We start from the raw sequence: 23349 nt of genomic DNA on the forward strand, positions 1-23349 counted from the left end.
CTTTTCATTAGACTATAACATCTTAGACTACTTTGTTATTCTGAAGCAAATAAAATTGATACATGAACATTCACACAGAAAACAGTCTTTTTCAAAATAATTGTGATGGTAAGCTATTTAGGAAAGTGCAGCTACTTTTTCAAGATTTTTTTTCCCCCTCAGCTGGATTGAGAAGTTAACTAGCAAAACTGCGATGCCAGATTGAAATGCTGACTGGATGCCAAGGACCAGGTTAGGATAGAAATTAGCTACAGTATAAGAAAAACATTTGAGGTGAACTGGGGGGGCAGTACCTACATCTTTTCATAGGTTTTTAAATTGCAGATGGTAAAGTAGTTGAGAATCTTAGATAAATGAAATCTAAACTATTTTAAGAATCAGCCAAAAGCAGAATTGATGTGTGAACTCTGAAGAATTGAAATTTTAAACAAAAAAAAAAACCCAGAAGGGCTAGAATGCTGTTTAGCGCAACCTCTGGTCCTCACCGTCCCCTGGCAGTTGAAGGAACTTTCTCAGGGCTGGGATTCTTGTTTGCTCGCCTGCTGTCTGCGCCCCTCCTGGTGTGCTGCAGGGATTTGTGGCCTGGAGACACTCAGAGGTCCACACAGAGTTCAGAAGCTAAATCCAGGATGTTGTTGGGGAGAATGTTGCATTTTATTTTTATTAATCTCTAAAATTTAGCATCCTTTTCTATTGGGAATATAGGCTACAGACTTTCAAATAGTAGTCCATTTGTTCGGGTAGCATATGATACTGTTTACAGACATGCCACTGGGAAAACGAAGTTATCTTAGTTCTGTCCTGATCTTATCATCTAGTGTGCTAAGAAATTTATAGAGTACTTATCAAGTTGATTTTTTTTCCTATTTTGGAGACACCATTTATGATTCTTCAAGAAGCCTACTGACTTCACCACACTTTCAGAAAGGTACATGAAAGAAAAGTGATTACGATTTCTTCAAGATGAAATTAAATTCCACCAACAAATAGTCATACAAACCATAGAATTTTAGGGGTTTGAAAGAGCATAGATATTACCAAGTTCTGCCTAAAGCAACATACTGATGCTAAACAATTCATGTGAAAACCTGAATTAAAAACAGTATAACCAAAACAAACCAAAAAAACACTTATAACCAGCTAGCATTCAGCTGATACAGCCATGAGACTGCTACGTAAACAGAGGTTTATAAAAATCCTTAGAACAGTATTTTCAGTCACAAGTTTGCATGTGACTCACCCACTTCTGTAATTATTGCCATTTCTTTGTAGTTTAAATCATTTGATTTTATTGTTATTTTATGAGAATTCATAATAAAATTTTATGTTTTGACTTGCATTTGCATACTTATAATTTAAAAATTTCTTAATTGGATTTTTAAAAAAGGCTTCCAGTAAAGACAAATGTAAGTTAAAAATTATAATGTACATTGAGCACATATTGTTTTATGTCACAATAATAAATGTTTTATGTCATAATATACATGGTCATAAGAACAAAGCATCCTTACATATTCTTATAATCTTACTGTGACATTAAATGGCAGTGGAGTTCTATTTCAGTATTACATATAGAGGCAAATCAAATATGGTTTCATCTGTTCATATAGTCATATTTTGTAATATTTTGGAATCATTTGTGAAAATGTTTAAAACAATGCTAAATAGTTTTATGTTCTTATAGCCTTTTGTTATAATGAATGGCAAAATTTTCATTTTTATTGATATCAATTCTTTTGTAGCTTAGCATACCAGAGGATGAGCTGGGAGGCCTTAAAGAAGTCAATCAATGGTCTTATCAACAAAGTCAACATTTCCAACATAAGTATTATTATCCAAGAGCTTCTTCAAGAAAATATAGTCAGAGGAAGGCAAGTATTAGCCATTTGTATTTCATAAATCTGTTACTTTAAACTCTGGGGGCTATGGTCCATTGTCATGCACATTACTCTCATTAGTCATCTTAGAAAAAGCAAAAATGCAAGCCTGAGGAGCTACATTAAGAATGGCATGTTGTAGAGGTAAGAGAAAAATGAAGCAAGAAAAGATGTCCACTGTGCTCATAGGCAGGCGGAGCTCTCTTCATTTTAGTTAGAGAATAATAAACACAGGACAGTTGTAAGGATTGTTTAAGGTCCATAATTTAGAGGCTGCATTCTCTTTTTGCTCTAACAATTCATTTGTCATATCTAAACCTAACTTTATATTTTCCCTGCCTTTTGGCAACCCAATAATTATTTGTCATATTTTTTAAATATTTGTGTGTGCCTATGTGTGTGTGCAGGTCTCACTGTGCAGGGTCTCACTATGCAGCTCGGACTCCTGATCCTCCTGATTTTTGCCTCCCTAGTGCTGGGATTACAGGTGTGCGACACCACGCCCAGACTAAATCACTGGCTCAGCACACCTGGGGGTGGGGCTGGCATAGCATGCTGTGCCAGGGATCAAATGCTAGTCCCTGCACTTACCTAAGCAAGCGCTTAGTCCACTGAGCAATACCAGCGGCGCTTATTTGTCATATTACAAAAAATAACTTATTCCATTTTGTATGTCCCTCTTACCAATATGCATAAAAACGAGGCCATTTTGAAGTGTCAAGCAGGTAGTTTATTTTCCTGGCATTAGTTAGGTCTTGCAGTGATTATGTTATGCTTATTTCTCAAAGGAGTATTCCAAATCTTCATTTTTACTACTCTAAAATTAAACTTAGTTTAGAGTAGTAAAAATGAAAACAACCAAAATTTTTTTTTAATCTCAGAATTATTTTTATATTACTGATAGACCCAGGGCCAGGGAGATAGTTCAGTAGTATAAGTGCTTGCCTGGCCAGCACAAGGCCCTGAGTTCAATCCCTGGTACCACAAAAAAAAAAAAGATAAGACCCATAGATGAAACTGTGTTTTCTAGATTTTATACTTTAGCTTCACGTTTTGAAAATGTTAAGTATTACTTTTGTGAACTTTTTAAAATCCTGAAATTCATGATTAGGTATAGCAGTAGGATTAAGGTCTAAGGAATTATGTTTACAAAGAAAATTTTGGGAAGAAAATTACGAATCTCATTCTATGTTACAAATGTACAAAATCAAATTTTTTCTCAAAAGCATTTTTATTAGTAGATAAGTTCATTCCCTACATAAAGTAGTAAAACTTTAGTCTTTATTTAGCTATTATGATTGTTTACAAGGAATAAAATTATTGGACTTTAAATATTTTTTCCTAATTAAATTGTCCTTTACTCTCTTCAACAGAGGACTGCTGTCCAGATCTGTGTTACAAGCCCAGAGTGCATCGCCCATCTTCACACACGTCTATGCAGCCTTAGTGGCGATTATCAACTCAAAGTTTCCACAGATTGGGGAGTTAATCCTAAAGAGGTTAATTCTTAATTTTCGAAAAGGCTATCGAAGAAATGATAAGGTACGTGTGAATTCCTTAATAAGTAGACTGACATAGGGGTAGACCAGTAAATGAACATGAACAAATGTAAGCAATGCTGATTTTTGCATAGGAATGCTTCATGGTGATATTGGTGTCCTGTTACATATGCTCTGGCCACTAATTGATCACGGACTCACAAAAGTGATGTCTCCTACTGTAGACCAACAGTTATGTAGTAATAGCACTGCTCCACATTACTTTATCCTGTGTGTTACTATTTTAGTGTGTCTTAGTAGATTGTAGATTCTATAGAAAAATGAAAGTTGGTTTTTTGTAAAGATTAACTTTGTGTCTGCTTTCATTTTTTCAGCAACTTTGTCTGACTGCTTCAAAATTTGTAGCACATCTTATTAACCAAAATGTGGTAAGAAATCAACATCAAATGTATTCCTATTCATTAGTATTAGGCCATGGGCTTGATGCCACATGAGTGGCGCATCTGTGCTTGCTTTGATTTATAGTACTTGGCAGTACTCTTAATATTTTAATAAAAGTATCCAGTGGTTTTTAATAGAAAGAACACAATAATTTTAGGTATGTTGTCAAATTGATCTGACACTACTTGGTGACTGACTACAAAGGAGTTTTTCAAAAATTATAGTCCAGTCTTTTCCAGCTGTGGTAAATTTGCTATCTTCATCCTTTTTCTCTTTGCCTAGTGTTCATGAGACCCTACCAAATATTTGGAAAAAACTTTATACCTTCTAACTACACAGATGTAGTCAGGTATTTTTAGTCAGCTTATAAGATATAGGGACTAAACAATTTTAGTCTTTTCAAAATACAAATAGCTTTATTTTTTTCACCCTTTTCTCTACCTGGCATTCATTAGAACATAATAGATTGTATTCACTGTTCTACTAAAAAGCATAATAGCTCTATTCCTTCAAATAGATATTTATACAGTATAATAAATTAGATATTTTTGTTTTAAGTACAAATAATTTTACTGACAGGTTTTATTTTGTATTTTGTTTATTGGATTCAACTTAGTTTCTGTTTAATCTTGAAAAAAATATAAAAAATTTTTGTTTATACTCAAGGGTCTTTTTCAATTATATATTATATATTATCATTTTTAAAGTACTATCTGCATATGAGCAGTATGAAGTTATACTTAATTTTATTTCTCTGATGTTAATATTTTAAATCTTTCCAGTGTCTGCTGTTAGGGATCATTTAGATTTTAACTTAGTCATCATATTACAGAGATAACTTGCTGTTTTGGCCTCTGGAAACTTAATTTTATATCCCTATAGCAGCAGAGGTGTGTTGGCCTTTGAGTGGGTGTCACACTTACATTGGAGAATTTTGGTGTTGCCACTAAACCGTTAAGCAATATTTTGCCTCTTCCATAGTAGATGCAGGGCTACATTTTCTTGTTAGTGATTAAGATGTTTTTGACAGCTCTTCTCTGACCACAAGATGTTCAGTTGGTGTTTTTCATGTTGTGCATAGTGTGTAGAGAATATTCTCGTGAATTGAGATTTGGACTTCTTCCCTCTCAATCTCCGATCTGTGTCTGAATGATTAAAGTATTCGGATGGCATTTTGAACACTCTTTCTAGTTCATTTTCTTCTCACAGTATCGCTGCTCTGTACAATTTCATTCCCCACTCTACCTGGCATTGTATGTAAATACTAATTTTTTAACATGGCCATGTAGTTTTTCTTTAATTAAAGCAGAAGTATTCAAATCTGTTGTTATAAACAAAAAATTATTAAGATATTATGTGACAAAGTTGTATTCATGTAATTTAAGGACTACTTGTTATTTATCGTAGTGTTTATATGATAAAATGGCAGCTATGAAGAGTTGTGGTTATGGAGAAGGATAGTGTAAAAGGAATTGCATTACTATTCCACATGTATGGATTGTGAAAATAATTATTAAAAATTATACATGGTTTTTAACTTTTAGTTTGAGTTTATGGTATCTCCTTCATGGAATGCCTAGAAGAATTTTTTTTCTGAGGATAACTCAAATAGTTATATTCGGTATATATTGTTAAGATTTTAGGATAATCATCTATAAATTCTTAACAGATACATAACAAAAATGATAGAAAAAATTGTATCATGTGCGCAGTATAGTCATTGTACAAAACAGGTTTACTTGTTTTTTAAATTACCAGCAGTAGGATAATACACAAGAAATGTTCTCTCTTCCATGTCTGCATTCTCTGTAAGGCTCATGAAGTTCTGTGCTTAGAAATGCTCACTTTGCTTTTGGAAAGACCAACAGATGACAGTGTTGAAGTGGCTATTGGTTTTCTCAAGGAATGTGGCCTCAAATTAACACAAGTGTCCCCAAGAGGAATCAACGGTGTGTGTATATTCTTGGTTTGTACATTCTTGCGTGTTTTTATGAGAGGACTATAAAATGTATTGCTTACTTCATCGTGTTTACATTTAGCAATCTTTGAACGCCTTCGAAACATTCTGCATGAATCTGAAATTGACAAAAGAGTTCAGTATATGATTGAAGTGATGTTTGCTGTACGGAAGGATGGATTCAAGGACCACCCAGTCATCCTGGAAGGACTCGACCTCGTTGAAGAAGACGATCAGTTCACTCATATGCTCCCCTTGGAGGATGACTACAATCCAGAGGACGTTCTCAGTAAGCCTGGGGAGCGAGGGCGAGAAACGGGCCACTAACAGAAGGAAACACTGGACGTAAACACTTATCTTTTAATTTATTTTTTAAGATGTGTTCAAGATGGATCCTAATTTTATGGAGAATGAAGAAAAGTACAAAGCTATTAAGAAAGGTATGTGAGATTTTATATAATAATTTATTTTGGATAAGTAGAAAAAAAAATCGGATGGTTATATAACTGATAAAAAGGACTGTGTGTAGTTTGCTGCTCATAACTGAATGAAATCTCTGCTCTTCTCATCACTATTTCTCTATCCATTACCTTTTTTGTGTATGTGTGGTACCAGGGATTGAACTCAGGACTTTGTGCTTGCTAGGCAAGCACTTGTTTCGCTGAGCTATGTCCCCAGCCTACTTTGCCTTGTAGAATGTACCCATGGTTTACTTCATTCTCAATTACTGTGTTGTCACTCTCTTGTCTTTCTCTAGCTAAGGTATCCAGCACTTAAGTCTCACCACTCTTTAGAAATTCTCACATTGCCAGTGGCCTTTATTTAATTTCTTTAGCAATTACAGTCTGTGCCCATTTGATATTCGGTGTATTTGGTAGTTTACTGTAAAGGCTATATGCTGTAACGTCTCTTGAGGGCAGGCTGATGCTCTAATAGCATTAACCACAGTAGTTGTTGCCTAAGAAATTGATAATTATTTATAAACATGTTGTTAGTACTGTATAAGCAATAACTTCAGATTCTGGTTTCTACTTTTCTGGACATTATTACCTAAATGATCTGGAATGAGTTCCTTATTTGATATAAAAGGAAGTGTTACTTGTGCTGGGAGGATAAATAAAATCTGTGTGCTTGATGTTGCCCGTGAAGCAGACGGTGATAATTATTATTAGAATTCATACTTTCATGTTGGAATTACGTTGTTTAGAGTTACTATCCAGGTCTGCTTACACGAGCTCTTTGGGTTTATTTCCATGGAGTTGTGTTGTTGCTTGAGATGGCTTCACTGCTGTGGAATCTCCTGAGAGGAGCAGGCAGAGGCACGGTGCTTGGTCTGTGCCACTTTCTGTACAGCACCCTAAAAGTCTGGCACAATGTGCAGGTTTCTCTTTTTAGAGTCTTAATTTCTTGGTAGCTCTTCACTACCACTGGGCAGATTCCTGTATCTGTTACGTTTTCAAAGTAAGAGCTCCTTAAGCCTATTTTGCTTTCTTTTCTTTTATAAACTTCTTTGTCTGCAATCTCCTTGAAAGGTGCCAAATGGTTTTTCTGAAATTACTATATGATCTCTTTTTTTAACTTGGGAATTCCCTATCCATTTCCTTAAGTCCAGGCAGTTGGCCAATACCTGGAATGGAGTACTTTGCTTTATTACAGCAGTTCTCAAATTCTTTGGCCTAACATCTTTACTTAGCACTTGAAAATTATTATGGATTGCGAACAGCTTCTGTTTGTATGTGCTGTATCTATTAATATTTTGCTTTAGGAAATTAAATCTGCAAATATAAAAGAATATTAACTCATATCAAAATAATGTAAAAATAGTGCATATTAATATAAATTACATTTTATGTAAATAATTATACCGTTAAATTTTGTGAGAGCAGTCTGCTCTAATTCACTGTCTAGCCTCATAGGTATTAGAAATGGGAGAAGTATCTTTATATCTTTTTAAATATATATATGTATTCTTTGATATGCCAATATTTAGCAGTAGTTTCCTAAAGATTAATTTTGCTTTGAAATCTGAGATAACAGTAGGTTTTCATACATTGTTAGATTAAAGTGCCTTGGTGTGCCACTTTCAGTAGGTCTTTGAGCTGTGCATGCTTCTCTAACATGCTGTGCTGGTCATTTAGAAAATGCTGATTCACTGAGTTACACACATTTTCTGAACATTAATACATTAACATTATCAAAGTCAAATTCAGGTGTAACAGTATCAAGCAATCAGAATTTTTGGGCAGGCCAGATAGCTCAGCAGACTAAAGCACCTGCTTAGTCATGCTCAGCAACTGGGGTTCGATCCCCAGCATGCCGTGCTGGCCCTGCCCCTGGTGCCCGATGAGGCAGTGATTGAGACTGGGCAGTGTGGCACGCACCTGAAATCCCAGCCCTTGGGAGGCTGAAAATGGGAGGATCACTGTAAGTCTGATCTATGTAGTCAGCCCCTGTAGGCCCTGTACTAAATACATTTAAAAAAGACAAAAATTAGAATTGTTAATACTACCACCAGTCTCATCAGAAAAAATCAATCTCAGAAGGGTAGTCTGTTTTCCAAAAATGAATTTATTTCATGAAAATTTGCATTTTTTCATGGTAGAAATGTTATCGTTTTCTGTAACACTTTGTTTACATTTGTTAAAATGGCCACCAAGTACAGAAGAGCTATGTATTTTTACTCATTTCATTCGAGTAAAAGTGTTTAAAAATAGTTAACTCCTCTTGCAAGTGAAGCAGTCGCACCAGGGCCTGTCCTAATGCCACCATCATCACTGCATGTCTGTAGCTACCAGTATTGCATATGTGAGCTTGTGTTTTTGTGTCTCACATTCTGATAAAGGCCTAGTCTCAACAAATGAGATTTAATAGAACTAATGTTTTGTTCATCAAGGACATTTTTAAGCAATATGACTTTTTTTTCCAAGTGCAAGTGTGGCAGTAAAAATGCATTACCTATTAGTGCTGTTTGGAGCTGTAATTTGTGCTTGGATTATAGTCTTAACCTCCATTGCTTTGAATGATTGTCACAGATATCAACATAGTACAAAGCCACATAATGCCTTGGTATTATCAGGAAAATGTTTTTGACCTCACAGCCCACCTGACAGTGCTCCGAAATCCCCCAAGGACTCATAGGCCACTCTTTGAAACCACTGCCTTATTCATTTAATGAAATCCAATTGTCATTGCCTAAGTGATTTCAATAAGTAGACTCTAAAGTGGAGAGAAGAGGATGATGTAAATGACTAGACAATTTGTTTGACCTTCATTCTTTCAGAGAATGTTCTAGAGTTGGCATTTAAAAAAATGGCCACAGCAGGAAATGCGCACAGCTTTAGTAATTAGCACCTTAGAGTGACCCAGGTGTACTTGGGTTTTAGGTCTACAGCATTTGGGAAAACAGCAGGAGTGCCTGTCTTCCTACTATTGAATGCTAAATAGTTCCTCCTTTTAAAAGTCTGTCTGAACTATGTTACATAATAAACTACACAGTTCAGAATATTTTTGAAGGCACATTTGTTAGAAATATGCTTAGGAGATTTATGTATTAGATAAGGGCTAAGTGACAATTTTACATTTTTGAAAAATGATTTGTGCCTCATACTGTGAAGTTCTCTGCTAGCCATACATATGTGGGTTCTGACTTACACTGCTTAAATGTAAGAGAATTAGAATTTTCTTAAAAATGAGTAGGCCCTAAAAGTTTATATAGCTTACTAGTGATTATAACTGAAATGCAAAAGCAAACTGTTACCAGGTTTGCAGAATCCTTTTTCAGGTTCACAGAATCTAAATAGGCAAAACTAATTTTTTTAGTTCTCTTTTGTTTACTGTTAACATGACTGTCCTGGTGTAGTCTCCTATAGAAATCACTGTTTTCATCTCTTTTTAAATGTGAGTTGTATTTTAAGAAGTGATATTCTTTCCAATTTTCTTAAAGGTTTTTAAACTTCAGTTTTAGTTTCACATAGGAAAAGTTTTTGCCTTAATTGTAACTTTCAGTGTAATAAGTATACATAAGGATCTTTTATTACTGTATATCTAAAATGAATGCTACATTATGCAGGTACTTCCTCTGCTTTCCTCTGCATTGGTCTTTCCAAGTACATTCTTGTCCTGTCCATGTGTCTACCTTTAGTTCTTCAAAATAGATTGTCCTTTCTTACACAGTGAGTTAAAATTATGTCTTCCACATGCTAGTTTCTTTTTTTGTTGTTTGTTTTTCTTCCAGTTCTTTGAAAAACATTTATCTACTTTTTCTTTGTTCTTTTCTTCACATCCTTGTTTTGTGGCCATGTTTTAGGGGCAGAAAAATGATACACATGGCACTCCCTGCTTAAATAGGTCTTTAAAACGTTCTGACCACCTAGTCAGTGGCAGGAGGCTACTGTGATCACCTTTGTTGACTGTTGTGTCCTTCTTCACTGAGAGAGACAACATCCAACATCCAAAACAGAGGAGGAGAGGTTTAATGTGGTCAGGGTCTCTTTGCAGTCCTTAGCATCTCAGGCTCTAAGGCAGAGACTTAGTGGTGGAAGGCCTTAGTGCTCCGAGTTGCCGAGTCCATGGTGGTGCAGCAGGGAAGCAGAGCCAGGGCAGAGTACCTGAGTGGGAGGGTAGGGGGACCATTCACAGACCCCACAGCCTCGCCACCTAGACTCCCCCAGACACACCCAGCAGTGTGCTCTATGCACCCCGGATGGACGCTAAGGTTGGTCAAGCTGACCTCCACCCAAACTACCATAACTGGCAAGGTGCTGCAACATGGTGGGTTCCCATGATCTGCGAATTATCTTCTCAGAGTAAGACACATGTGTATCATTGCCTATTAATTTTTTTCCTTTAACCTCTTTTGTCTCACAGAAATACTTGATGAAGGAGACAGTGATTCAAACACAGACCAAGAGGCAGGAAGTAGTGAAGAGGAAGAAGAAGAGGAAGAGGAAGAAGGAGAAGAAGATGAGGGTAAAGTTATAGCTTATTCAAGTACTATTATAGGACTCTATAATTCTCATGTAATACTCTCAATGTTTCTCAATCTTTTAGAGTGTGTAGAAGGCTGTTCTGGCCGAAGGATGCTATTAAGTGTCCTGCGAGTGCAAGGCTGCCTGGCAGCCAAGTGTTAATACAGTTTCCGTGCCAGTATTCCTGAGAGAGAAATAGTGCTCTAGAAGTATTGTGAAGGAGAATTCACTGTTTAACATCACCATAATTATAGTTTGTGTTTTATGTCTTTGGTTTTCTGAGGAACTAGAAAAAAGGTACATTCATGTTGAATGCATGTGATTGATGTAACTGTGGCAATAATGTGAAGATGTGAATGCGTAGTTATTTGCTGTTCCTTTGCCAAGACAGAGTGGGGAGGCCAAGCGCTGTGTTTCTACAGAAGCAAGCATGATGTTCTTCCTCATCAGCTTTCATTACATCCTTGCACAGAGAAATACGCTTAGAATTTTACTTTGGTTATACTCAGTTAATGCATCAGAACATACGTAAACTGTCATTATTTATGTGGATTATGTATTTGAAAATATTAAAAGGTATTTTTCTTTTTAAAGACACAATGTGTTTTTTTAGATCTCTTACAGTGTAGTTGTTCTATACCATCTTTATAAAGTTCTGTAACTGTAAAACCAGTATTTTCATCAACAGTTTATTAAAGTCATCTAATTATCCATGTACTACTATATTTTAAGATTTCCTTGTTTTATGTGGAAATACTTTTGAAATATGTGTAAGGAAACCTTTCATGGGTTAGATGAGGGAAAATTTTGAGAAATACAAATATTTAATTTAGACCCATTCAGCTGTAACAATCCAGTGATTATTGAATAAGTCCTACCGTAAATTGAGCATTTCCCTGTAGTTATTAAAATATTTATAACTTTGGGAATAATATTTTGCCAAACAAAAGCATGACTACAGCCTTTTATAATTTTGGGGGTCTTCTTGCGGTTTTTTTCTTTTTTCTTTTTTTTTTTTTTTTTTGAGAAGTTTGACTTGCAGTTCAGGTGACCTTGAACTCACTCTATAGTGCAGTCTGGCCTTTAATTTGCAGTGATTTCCTGCTTCAGCCCCCCAAATGCAGAGATTACAGGAGTGCACCACCATGCCCAGCCTTATATAGTATTTAAGAAGCCAGGTTATGTCGGGGAAAAAAAGCAGTTTTCTTCTCTAGGATCTGGAATTTGAAGTAACCAAGTAATATGGCAGAAGAATTGACGTTGTGTTTTGTTTTTGTTTTGTGTTGTTTGTACCAGGGATCAAACTTGGGACCTTGCACTTGCCAAGCAAGAACTTATGCCATTGAGCTATCTTCCCGGCCCCTTGACATTATTTTTTAATTATTTTTTCTTTCTTTCTTTTTTTTTTTTCAGAACTGGGGATTGAACTCAGGCCCTTGTGCTTGCCAGGGAAGCCCTTATTCTACTAAGCCATCTCCCCAGCCCCTTGACATTATTTTAGATTCTGTGTTTTACACAGTATGGAGTGTTTCTGTTATTAAAGCTGAGGGATTCTAAATGGATGGACAGTGTACAGAGGCACATTTTCTTTATGTTTATTTTTTTAGTTTTATAATTGTTAATTTTTTTTTTCCAGGACAAAAAGTAACTATTCATGATAAGACAGAAATTAATCTAGTCTCCTTTCGTCGTACAATATATCTTGCTATTCAGTCAAGGTAAGATATTAAAGCTCAATTTTGTATATTTGTTTGGTAAGAGAAGGACAAGGTTATCAAGGATACAATTTAAAGTGTGCCAACAGATAATCAGGCAGCATTTCAGTATTCTTTGTTTCCTTACCTCTCTATTCATTCTATGCCTAAGTTCTTAAAGGGTGAATTATCTTTACTTACTTAGGAGGTGTAGTTGTATTATATAGTTCAGTGGTGCTTTTTGTTCTGTAATTTGGCATTTCTTAACACTAATAAACTCTTGAAGACAACTCTATATTAAATGCTAGCAGTGTTTAACTGTATGATGGAAATTTAAGGTTTTTCTCATTTGGTGTGTAAGTCTGATGCTAAGAAAAGCACCATTAGGATGACTGGGATATTGATTTACTACAGGGGAAATAAATGGAAATGGAAATACAAACTAGGTCTAGGAAGGTTTTGAAAATCCTTTGATGTAATATGAAGTGTGAACTCTGACATAGAACCTCTTTTCTTTGAAGCTTGTGATTTGGTTTTGAAGAGAAGTGAGAGTGTTAAATGCCTGTGTTTGCCTATTTTGTGTGCATATCAATCTTGATTTGCTGGGCACAGCATTTACATTGTACACTAAGGAATATTTTCTTGGTTTGGTTTGGTGCTAAGTTTTGTATACTTTCTTTAGTGTGATGTAACGGCAGCAATGACTCATGAGTGGGAGTCACCTTGTTTTCATTCTGCCTGAATTTTCTGGCCTTAGATTCATCTTCAAAGAGAGGAACATTGTACAGTAGAACATTGGTTGGAAATTGTTCGGTTTTTTCCTTACCTATATCTTTGCCTTTCACATGGAAAAAAATAATTTTTATATAAACTCAATATAGAAGATAATACCTCTTATTATAAGTATATATTTTTCAAGAATTTTATATTTTATTTGTCCTTTTAGAAAAACCCAATAGTAATCCACATTTGAGAAGCACATTTACTATTCTAATGTTACTATTAACATTAATTGGGAGGAATTACAGTAGAGCTCTTTAAATAAATTATTTAAAAGAAGTCCTTTGCTAAGGCTTGCGTAGGCAGATGCAGGGACCAGGTTTGATTCCCAGTGTGCCATGCCAGCCCTGCCCCCGAGCCCCCAGGGTGCACTGAGACAGCGATTGAGACTGCGCATGGTGGTGTGTGCCTATAATCCCAGCACTTAGGCGGCTGAAAATGGGAGGATCCTGATCTGTGTATTGAGACCCTGTGGACCCTGTATTAAAAACGTTAAAAAAAAATTAAAAGAAGTCCTTTTTTGTTAATTAACCTTAATTATGATAATCTCTGAATGACAAAAAAGGCTAAAAAATTTTAAGACATTTGTAGTGCTATCAATCCTAGTTGCAGTAAGTACCGCCTTATATATTGGTATTTGCTGGGTTCCGGCCCCTAAACGTCTGATTAAAAATGAAAAAAAAAAAATTACATATGGCAGAGGTTGCTATTCTTAAAACCTCACATATTAGAGAAGATGCACAAAAGACGTCAGTAGCAAGCACTTAAATGTGCTGGATGTGCACTCACTTCGGCAGCTCATCTACTGGAGGACTAGGTGGAAGATGTGTGTAATGTAGGAGATCATGGTGACAGTTTTAGTTATTTTGTGTGACGAGGTCCTGATATTGGTCATTGATTTAGATGAGATGGCCTACTATTTTAAAACAATGTTATTCAGTCTTTATTTGTGATTTATAAAGATTATTGGTGGTAAATATGGTTCAGTTTTTTAACTTTTATTCTTTAAGGAAAATCTTTTTGAAATGTGAGCTGGGGGCTTATTATCCATTCCACTTGACTCTTTTGTTACTATATTTCCCAAAGAAATATCGATAGAGAGTTATATACACAATTATTCAGTTCAAAAAAATGGGGATAATCACTGTTTTTTGACATAAACAGTCAAAATGTTCACTGTATGCTACCGTTGAAAGTTAGGTTAATGGTGGTATGTTACAAGTTTGGGCAGATAGTCTGATAGGAAAGTGTGCTATTCCAGCCTAGGCAACTTACTAACGTTCTGCCTGAGAATGAAAAATAAGAAAAGAGCTGAGGCTTTGAAGGCCTTGAGTTCAGTCCCCTTTATTACCCACCCCCCCACCACCAAAAGAAAAGCAGGTACTCTGCCACTGAACTACATCCACAGCCTGTGTTTCGTTTTGTCTTTGTGACAGGGTTTCACTGTGCAGCTCAAGTGAGCTTTGAACTCATCATGTAGCCCAGTCTGCCCTTGAACTCACTGAGATTCTCCTGCCCCAGCCTCCCAGGTGCCGGAATTACACACGTGTACCACCATGCCTGGCTATTTTTGTTGCTTTGTTTTGTTTTCGACAGACTCATTGGGCATTCCATGGGCTGGCTTTAAACTTGGGCCTCTTGCCTTTGTGGTCTCCTGAATCATAGGCCGCACAGCTGGCACTTCTGTATCACTATCACTTTTTCAAAAATTACAGCGTTTTTACTGAGTGTTTTTCCTGTTTTTTCAGTAAGCTAAAGAAAAATTCACATCTTTCTAAATAACTTTTGGTGTCATTGTATTGAATTTGTCAGTGCTAGATATTATTTGTAATTAATTCTTATAAATCTCTTTCTTTTAAGATTTCTTCTGTATTTTAGTTTTCTTTCTCCATTGTCCAGTACCATTCTGGGTTTTGTGTAGTTGTACTTATGAAATCTAATAAGTAATGGAATAGCTGGGAGGTATAAGTGAGCTGCAAGACTCTATTCATAATCCTGTTACGCTGCGGAGCCTGAATGAGGATTTGAGCATTCTGTGTGTATGAAAGTTGTAAATATGTCAGGATTATTCCTGACTCAAGTTCACATTCAGCCTACTCATTGCTGTAGACAAATGGTAGAGTGGAGATACTTGCATTCAACCTATATAAATGCCATATAAAAGTACATGGGTTTCCTTACAAGTTATTGTCATTATTTATGGGTTTATACTTATTTTTTATGAAATGCACTTAGATATGAACTAAGATAACTTGTGAAAGTGGTGATCAAGGGCTTGATGTCATGGTGGGCTCCTGGAGCAACTTTGAGCTCTTCCAGAACTGTATCAGGGCAAAGTGGAAATATTTAGTAGTGTGGAAAGATGTACAAAGTGAAGTATCTGGTAAAAGCAGATGCAGGTCCTGTATGGTAAAGCATTTATTCTTCCATGCTGTTTTAATGTAAGCATGAAAAACTTTTTATATATTTGTTCTTTTCTTAATTAGAATTTTTTTCTCTAGTCATATAATATGTATTTTTAAAAAGTGCTTGTCAAGTTAAATATTACGCCGGGGAGAAGGCTCAGTGGAATAAGCACTTCCCTGGCAAGCGCAAGGGCCTGAGTTCAATTCCCTGGTTCCAGGAAAAAAAAAAAAAAAAGTTAAATATTAATTGAAGTCTTTTCATTGGATGAGAAAGTATAAATGTCCTCGTGATCAGGTTTTCCTTTTGGACCGTGTTTCCAGGCATAGGTCTCACAGGACTTCTGCTTCTTCCTCCTGGCCTGTGTGAAGTGAGAGCGCTGAATCAGTTAGTCTCTAAGTCTTCCTGAAATGCTTGTTATTTATGAATTTAAATCAATATAGTACCATGTATGTTTTTCCCTCCAGTTATTGTCACTAATTTAGGTGTGGATTTGTGACTGATAGATAGAAATACATGTCTTGAAAATTTTAGCTGGCTATAAATATTTAGGGATAAAGTTAACATTTTAAAGCTTTTATTTGTCTTTGTTCTCTGTGTTAAGCATCCTACCACTGCTTTATATAAGCTTTTGAATATAGGTATTGATATATTTGCCTTCTTTAGATTTATTTAACATAAATGTAGAACAGAACAGTTGGCTCTCAGGAAAACCTTGAGCATTGGAAAGTATTACTTGAGATCTGGAACCTGATTCCTTAGAATACTTAGATTTGTCTGATACTGGATTATCAAGCCAGAACACTTAATAAATTCTGTAAGTTGTAGATACTATCCTCCAATATTTGAAGGAAAAGGTATTATCAACTCTTAAGAATTTACTACTGCTGTACTTCAGTGACCAGTGTGGAGCTGAAGAACAGTTGATAAGCTTAGTAGGATTGCATAAATGGAACAAGCTTATGCACTATGTATTTTATTATTACTTCACCATAAAATTAAAATTGTGTACGGCAGAAACCTTCTTACCTGACTAGTTACTAGCAGAGGTTGGTAGGCTTGAGAGACTAATGAGTCAGTCTTTGTAAGTCCTCTCTGCTAACATAAAATTCACCCTTTTCAAGTACGTAGAACATTCATAGAATTGTATAACTGTCAACTAAATCATTAGCAAAACGCTGTCAAAAAAGGCTAGGAATAGCACTCCTAAAAGGTGCACATTCAGCCCCTCAGTACCCCCCCACACACACACACACAGAACAACTAAAGTGTTCTGGACCCATTAGCAAATACGCACTAGTTCTTTAATTTTAATTGTCTTCCTGTGTCTTATCGACTTACCTATTCCGAACATTTTATATAAATAGAATTGTTTATGTAGCCTTTCTGTCTGGCTTCTGCTACATAGCATAATTCAGGATTCGTCTATATTACACTATTTATTGATACTTCATTCTTTGTGGAGTTAAGAGCTGTGTTTGTTTTATATATAATAAAATAATGTTATTACAGTTAAGAGAGATTACTCTAAGCCATAAGAAGTAATACTGCATATAAAACAGCTTATTGGAGCAAGTTTTTAACCTACTGTGACTATTTTATCTCCATAGTTTAGATTTTGAAGAATGTGCTCACAAATTGCTGAAAATGGAATTTCCTGAAAGTCAAACAGTACGTTAACATGTTTTTCTTATGTATGTATGCATGTATGTGTATACGTGTATATATATATATAGAGAGAGAGAGAGAGTATTAAGCATATATTGGTTACAGAGATGTTTCAGGCACTTAATAGTCAAGGTTCATGAATTGAAATGACTCACTTTTGAATATTTTGTAAGCGTACATTATAATTTCACAGTAATTCAAGGCCCAGGGTGCTGGGGAGAATGGTTTTATGTGTTGTTCACTATAATGAACTGAACTGTCTATTTGAATAGTACATTGGAAGAATATAGACTCTCTGAAGCACCACCTTTTATGTAGTTTCTATTTGGTTACCTAAACTCATATTGTGACTTAAATTCAGTAGGAAATTTGTTATTTCATGAATAACCTAGTTGTTTGTTTTCATGTACTAAAGAATTCTTTTGTGATAAAATTATAAAGGTTGCAGCACATGGTATTGTATTGCTTTAATTGAATAGAGAAGCATCTGCATTATTTTTCATTCGTTAATTCATTTAACTAAAGCATATTCAACATAAACTCTATGTCAGACATTTTACAAGGTGTCTGGGACTTTCTGATCGATTAAGTGCCTGAGGCCTTTTCTTAGTCCTGTGGGCTTTGCTGTCTTACAACGTGGTGTACTTAACTATTCAAGCGATCAGAGCACCAGTGCCAAGGATAATAGACACACTGAATAGGTTGCCTTTTCCACTGTTGTTTTCCCAATTGTCTTCTTGTGTTTATTGCTTGGTACCCTTGTAGATATTGGGTTCTTAAAACCTGACCCAAGGTTTAGCTGTCTGTCTTTCACACTTTATGTGCAACAGACTCAGGCACAGATGGCATAGTGACTGTGGCTGTAATAAGCTATTTGCTTTCTTTGTTGAAGGCTTTAAATATGACCTACTATGGGTACTGACAGACTGGCCAGCCCCCTGGCTATTTTTATAAAGGTTTAGTGAATAAAGCCTTGCTCACTCACTGATCTTTCCCTAACCCCTGTGGCTATTGTCACACCACAACAGAAGAATGACAAGTTTTGGCAGAAATTATGTTGGCCCTGTAATCTTTACTGTCCCTTTCTTTTGAGGTAGGGTCATGGTAAGTCACAGAATTGTCCAGGTTGGGCTCAGACTTTCAAGCCTTCTACCTCAGCCTGTCAGAAGGCTATAATTTTAGGCATGTGCCACCACACTCAGCTAATCTGACGCTTTTATAGAAAAAAATTGCCAACCTTTATTATGTAATGTAGATTCAGGAATTTTGAGAAAAATTTAGCCTTTTCAAATTAAATTTATTTTCTATTATGGTTTGTTTAGTGGTATGTTAAGTATTCATTTGTATACTCTATGATTGATATATCATCCTTGAGAGGAAATAAATTAGTAAATTAACCTTTAAAATTATAATTGACATTGGAATTACTGTATGGTCTTCGTACATTAATTTGAGGAATATAATTAAGTCATTATAAATTTTATTAATATTAATCTGGAGGGTGGTTGTTCTAGAACTAACCTCAATATATTTTAATAACATTTGGAAGTGTCTTAGTGCATCTATTTTCATGTACTCAAAAGACTGCTAAAATTGCTGTAATATTTAATTGAAATGTTAAAATATTTAATTATTCTAAGCCATAGGGAATAACTCTTATAATTGCTTTTAGCCTAGGGAAGGAAGTAATTTGTTTTGTAAGTAGTGCTGACAATTAACAATGCTACTGGCATATTACCATGTTTTATTGTTTATAACCTGATTAACTGTATATTATTGTAAAACAACACTGGTAGAAATAAATTGAAAGTGAACTTTAATGTATCAAGTTCATATAAAATGGTAGAATTTAAAAACCCTTGTTTAGAATTTTCAGTACCATACAAAATTTTGGCAAAGTATACTTTGTCAAAACTTGGGCACTTATGAATATTTAACTGAGTTAATCTAAAACTGATTTCTTAAAAAAATCTAGCTGCCATGCCAGCCCTACCCCCAGGGCACCCTGAGACGGCAGTTGAGACTGGGCATGGTGGTACACGTCTGTGATCCCAGCTCTTGGGAGGCTGTAAACAGACAGATCATTACGAGTCTGATCTACCCTTCCCTAAAATACAAAAAAATCTGCCAATATGATGGCATCTGAGGGGCCAGGGAGGTAGCTCAGTAGAATAAGTGCTTGCCTGGCCAGCACAAGGGCCTGAATTCAATCCCCGTTTCCACCAATAAATAAATAAATATAATAATAATAATAATAGTAATAATAATAATGGCATCTGAACTTATTTGTGTTTTCAGATAAAGGCTTTGAATAGATTGTTTCCAGGCAGACTGCCAGCTTCTAGAGCAGCAGTCTGTTAGGACTTTCTATAGGAATGGAAATGCTTGAATTCTGCAGTCTAGTGGAGTAGCACCTAGTCCCATGTGGCTTTTAATACTGGAATTATGTGACTAAGGAAGTAAAACCTAAATTTTATGTAATTGGCAATAATACATATTGGAAGGTATGTTAAACTGTTAAAACTGTGCTACTCCAGAACATTTGTTCAGTGCTTCTTGGGGGGTTCCTTCCTCATTGTCTTGAGATTTCTCTCTAGAGTCTAAGACAAATTGTTTATTTAAGTATGTTTTTGTTTTGTGTTTTTTAATTAGGTTGCAGTTGTATTAGCAATGCAAGTATCAAAATTATTATTGAAAATATAAAATGATTAAGATGTAGTATGTATCAATTCCCCAAGATATTTGAAACCATTACATTTCACAAAGATATACCAATTTTTTAAAAACATTAAAATATAAAGATAAAGATTAACTGAGGTATATTACTGAATTTTTACATACTGTGTTGCCGAGTCTGTATTTAAGAGAATTCTACATAAAATCCTTTTAGTATACAGTATCTCAATACATGTTACATATACAGTTTTTTTTCAAGTGGCTTATAATTATATTAATGTAGAATTTTATAGTTAATATGATTACCATAAATGGGTATAGCTAGAAAAGCCAAACTAAAGACTATAAAAATTATGAACTGTTTTTTAAATAAATTCACAAATTTTCAGGTATTATTTTGGAAGGAGTTTGAAACTTGCTATGTAGTACAGGTGGGCCTTGAACTCACTATGTAGTCTGGGCTGGTCTTGAACTCACAGTGATCCTCCTGCCTCAGCCTCTTGTGTGCTGGGATTGCAGGCATGTACCACCATACCTGCTTTTCAAAATATTTTGATCTTATAAAAATGTAGGCAGCCACTATAATGGGTAAAGTATCATACAATATAGATTTATTATGCTTTGAATGATTAATGTGGGTTTTTTTTCCCCAAATAGAAAGAACTCTGCAATATGATACTTGATTGCTGTGCCCAACAGAGGACATATGAGAAATTTTTTGGTTTATTGGCTGGGGTAAGTTCACATGAAAACTTAATAGAGTCCTAAGCGAATTCTTCACATGAATATCATGAACTAAGGATTCTAATTTGTGATCCAGTCTGCTCTGTCTGTGTTAAAAGCAAATTCTCCCTCAGATTTTCCACTTTATTTAGCTTTGTTCTTTCCCACTTCAGCATTGCAGTGCCTTAACTTATATATCATTCCCCTACAACTTTTTGAAATTCTACCTGAGCAGTTTCTCAACAGAAGACAATACTATCCTCTCAAAATCTCAAAACAGTTACCAAATCAGGAAAATGTGCAGGCAGTACAAGCAAAGCAGGATTTAAAGTGTTTTTTAAATTCAAAGTCTATCCACAGGCGCGAAGTGTATGTGTAATATTACATAAACGGTGGCTTAGGATCCACTACATGTATAATTTTGTTACAGCTTATAAATCTAGATAAGTAGGAACCATGTATATTTAACTTTTTTTTGAACATCACATAGCAAAAAAGATCTAATGGTACCTATTTTTTGAAGTAGTCCAAAATACTTGTTTCGATTCATATAATTTAGCCAGTGTAATATGCTCAAAATTATACTGGCATTCAGATTTTACTGGTATTGACGTTCAGTTTTTTGCTTATTAGCGATTTTGCATGCTGAAAAAAGAATACATGGAATCTTTTGAAAGTATATTCAAAGAACAGTATGACACCATTCATCGCCTAGAAACAAACAAATTGAGGAATGTTGCGAAGATGTTTGCTCACCTCTTGTACACTGACTCACTTCCGTGGAGCGTAAGTAGTTGGACCGGTGCTTATACTTCTTTCCTGCTCCCTGTTATTCTCAAAAATATGTCAGCTATGACTTAGCCGTGCTTATTCTGTTAGGAAATGTGCACTAAAATGAAACATGTAGTACAGTTTTGTAATAACTGCTACTTTTGAGGTTTTGATCCTATAACCTAGGATCAAAGTAAGTATAAGAAATGTTATTCTGGATCATGTAACAGTCCAAACTATAATGATAATGCTGCTGCTTTCTTTTCTTTGAGGCAGAATCTAGCTGTATAGTTCAGGCTGGCCTTAAACTCAGCAAGATCCTCCTGCCTCAGAGTCCTGATTGCTGGAATTACAGGTGTGCACCACCACATCCAGCTCACAGTGGTTTTTGATAATAGTGCCAAGAAATATATTCAGGGAAAATACAATTTCATTCTTTGTGTACATAAACATGTGCACACCACTCATATCACAGAGTAGAAACATGTGTTCCCTGTTTTGGTGGCACATGTGTCTGAATTACAGTCTCTTTCCTTAAAGAGTGGCTTTCCACAGTTGCTCTTATTGGCACTTAAGAAAATCTTTTTTCCTGCAGATGTCTTCTTTTAGGCAAACCGTGGCCATGAGTAAGCAGTGAGATCGGGTAGTCAAGGAACAGGAAAGAAATTTTTGGTTGGAAAATGTGCACTAACCTGGGATTTAAAATATAGTCATATATCTGGCGTTCGTTATACAATTGCTGTTGTTCCCACCACCATTAGTTAGGCACTTGGCTATGTGCCCAGTTACAAGAGAGGTTTTGGCTGATCAAAATTGTGATGGCCTTGCTTTTAGAGATTACCATTTAAGCAAAGAGGAAAACTATATCTGTGACAATAATACAGACTATAAAATGGTGGGTCATAAGAAAAACAATGTTGCTAAAGGAATTTTTAAAGAGGAAGAAGGTATATCCAGGAGTAAACAGAAGAGAATTACTTTGTAGAATACCATGACAAATGGTAGCATGGAGTAACATGACTCATCTTATAGACATTGGATAACTCTTGTAGTACATTAAGTGCTCAGTTCTTCTATACTAATAGATATTTGTAAACTAACTCAGCAGCCTCTCTGCAATATTTTTCACTTTATTTCCCATTTGAAAAATGTAATTAAGTTTTAAACAGTTGACTAACAAATGAATTCATATAGAATGATTCATGAAAACTGTAAGTTACTTTTATTTTTATTTCCCTTAAAGTATATTTGACTCTCATGGAGATTTTTAACCCATAATCTTAGTATTCAGAATATCCATCATTTTTTCTTGTACTTTTATTCTGTAAGTCCTACATGAAACTATACCTTAAAGCTAGAAGTGGTATTTTGCCCTGAACAAAATAGCACACTTTCATAAGTGAAATTTAAGGGCTAGTAATCTTGCTTCAGTATTGTAGCTCAAAACAGAGTATCTTCCCTGCTATAAAAGCCTTATTTCAGGCCACGACATAGCTCACCACCACAGTGCCTACCTGGCAAGCGCGAGGTAGGTCCTGAGTTTAATTCCCAGTACAAAGAAAACCTCCCACTTTCTCAAGAAAGAGAATGAAATCAGTTTCTTTAGCTTTTTAACTTTTGAAAATGAATACTGATCAATAATCTTAAACTTTGCTAATATATATCAGCTAATATATAATTCTGATTGAAGATGAAAAGAAATTGTAATTTCTTAGAAACTTATTTGCTACTTTGTCCTCTTGTAAAAACCAAACTAAAAATTTATTTTTTGTTTTAATTTTCAGGTTCTTGAATGTATAAAGCTGAGTGAAGAAACCACTACATCATCTAGTAGAATTTTTGTCAAAATATTTTTCCAGGAACTGTGTGAATACATGGGTCTTCCTAAACTGA

General features: G+C 35.2%; 1 protein-coding gene across 1 annotated transcript in view; it reads left to right on the forward strand.

Moving 5' to 3' along the window:
- The window catches only part of Cwc22 (CWC22 spliceosome associated protein homolog), a 37830-nt gene that overhangs the window by 8962 nt on the left and 5519 nt on the right, over nucleotides 1-23349 (forward strand). The window contains exons 4-15 of the mRNA XM_023719176.1: nucleotides 1743-1871; nucleotides 3251-3419; nucleotides 3751-3804; nucleotides 5631-5766; nucleotides 5857-6063; nucleotides 6152-6214; nucleotides 10641-10742; nucleotides 12378-12459; nucleotides 17229-17289; nucleotides 20620-20697; nucleotides 21319-21471; nucleotides 23241-23349. The exon at nucleotides 23241-23349 is cut by the window's right edge and continues 6 nt beyond it. Of these exons, the coding sequence (XP_023574944.1) occupies nucleotides 1743-1871; nucleotides 3251-3419; nucleotides 3751-3804; nucleotides 5631-5766; nucleotides 5857-6063; nucleotides 6152-6214; nucleotides 10641-10742; nucleotides 12378-12459; nucleotides 17229-17289; nucleotides 20620-20697; nucleotides 21319-21471; nucleotides 23241-23349 (1343 nt within the window). The remainder of the gene's footprint in view (nucleotides 1-1742; nucleotides 1872-3250; nucleotides 3420-3750; nucleotides 3805-5630; nucleotides 5767-5856; nucleotides 6064-6151; nucleotides 6215-10640; nucleotides 10743-12377; nucleotides 12460-17228; nucleotides 17290-20619; nucleotides 20698-21318; nucleotides 21472-23240) is intronic.

The sequence above is a fragment of the Octodon degus genome, unplaced genomic scaffold (genome assembly GCF_000260255.1).
Source record: "Octodon degus isolate 3935 unplaced genomic scaffold, OctDeg1.0 scaffold00065, whole genome shotgun sequence".
Classification (NCBI taxonomy): domain Eukaryota; kingdom Metazoa; phylum Chordata; class Mammalia; order Rodentia; family Octodontidae; genus Octodon; species Octodon degus.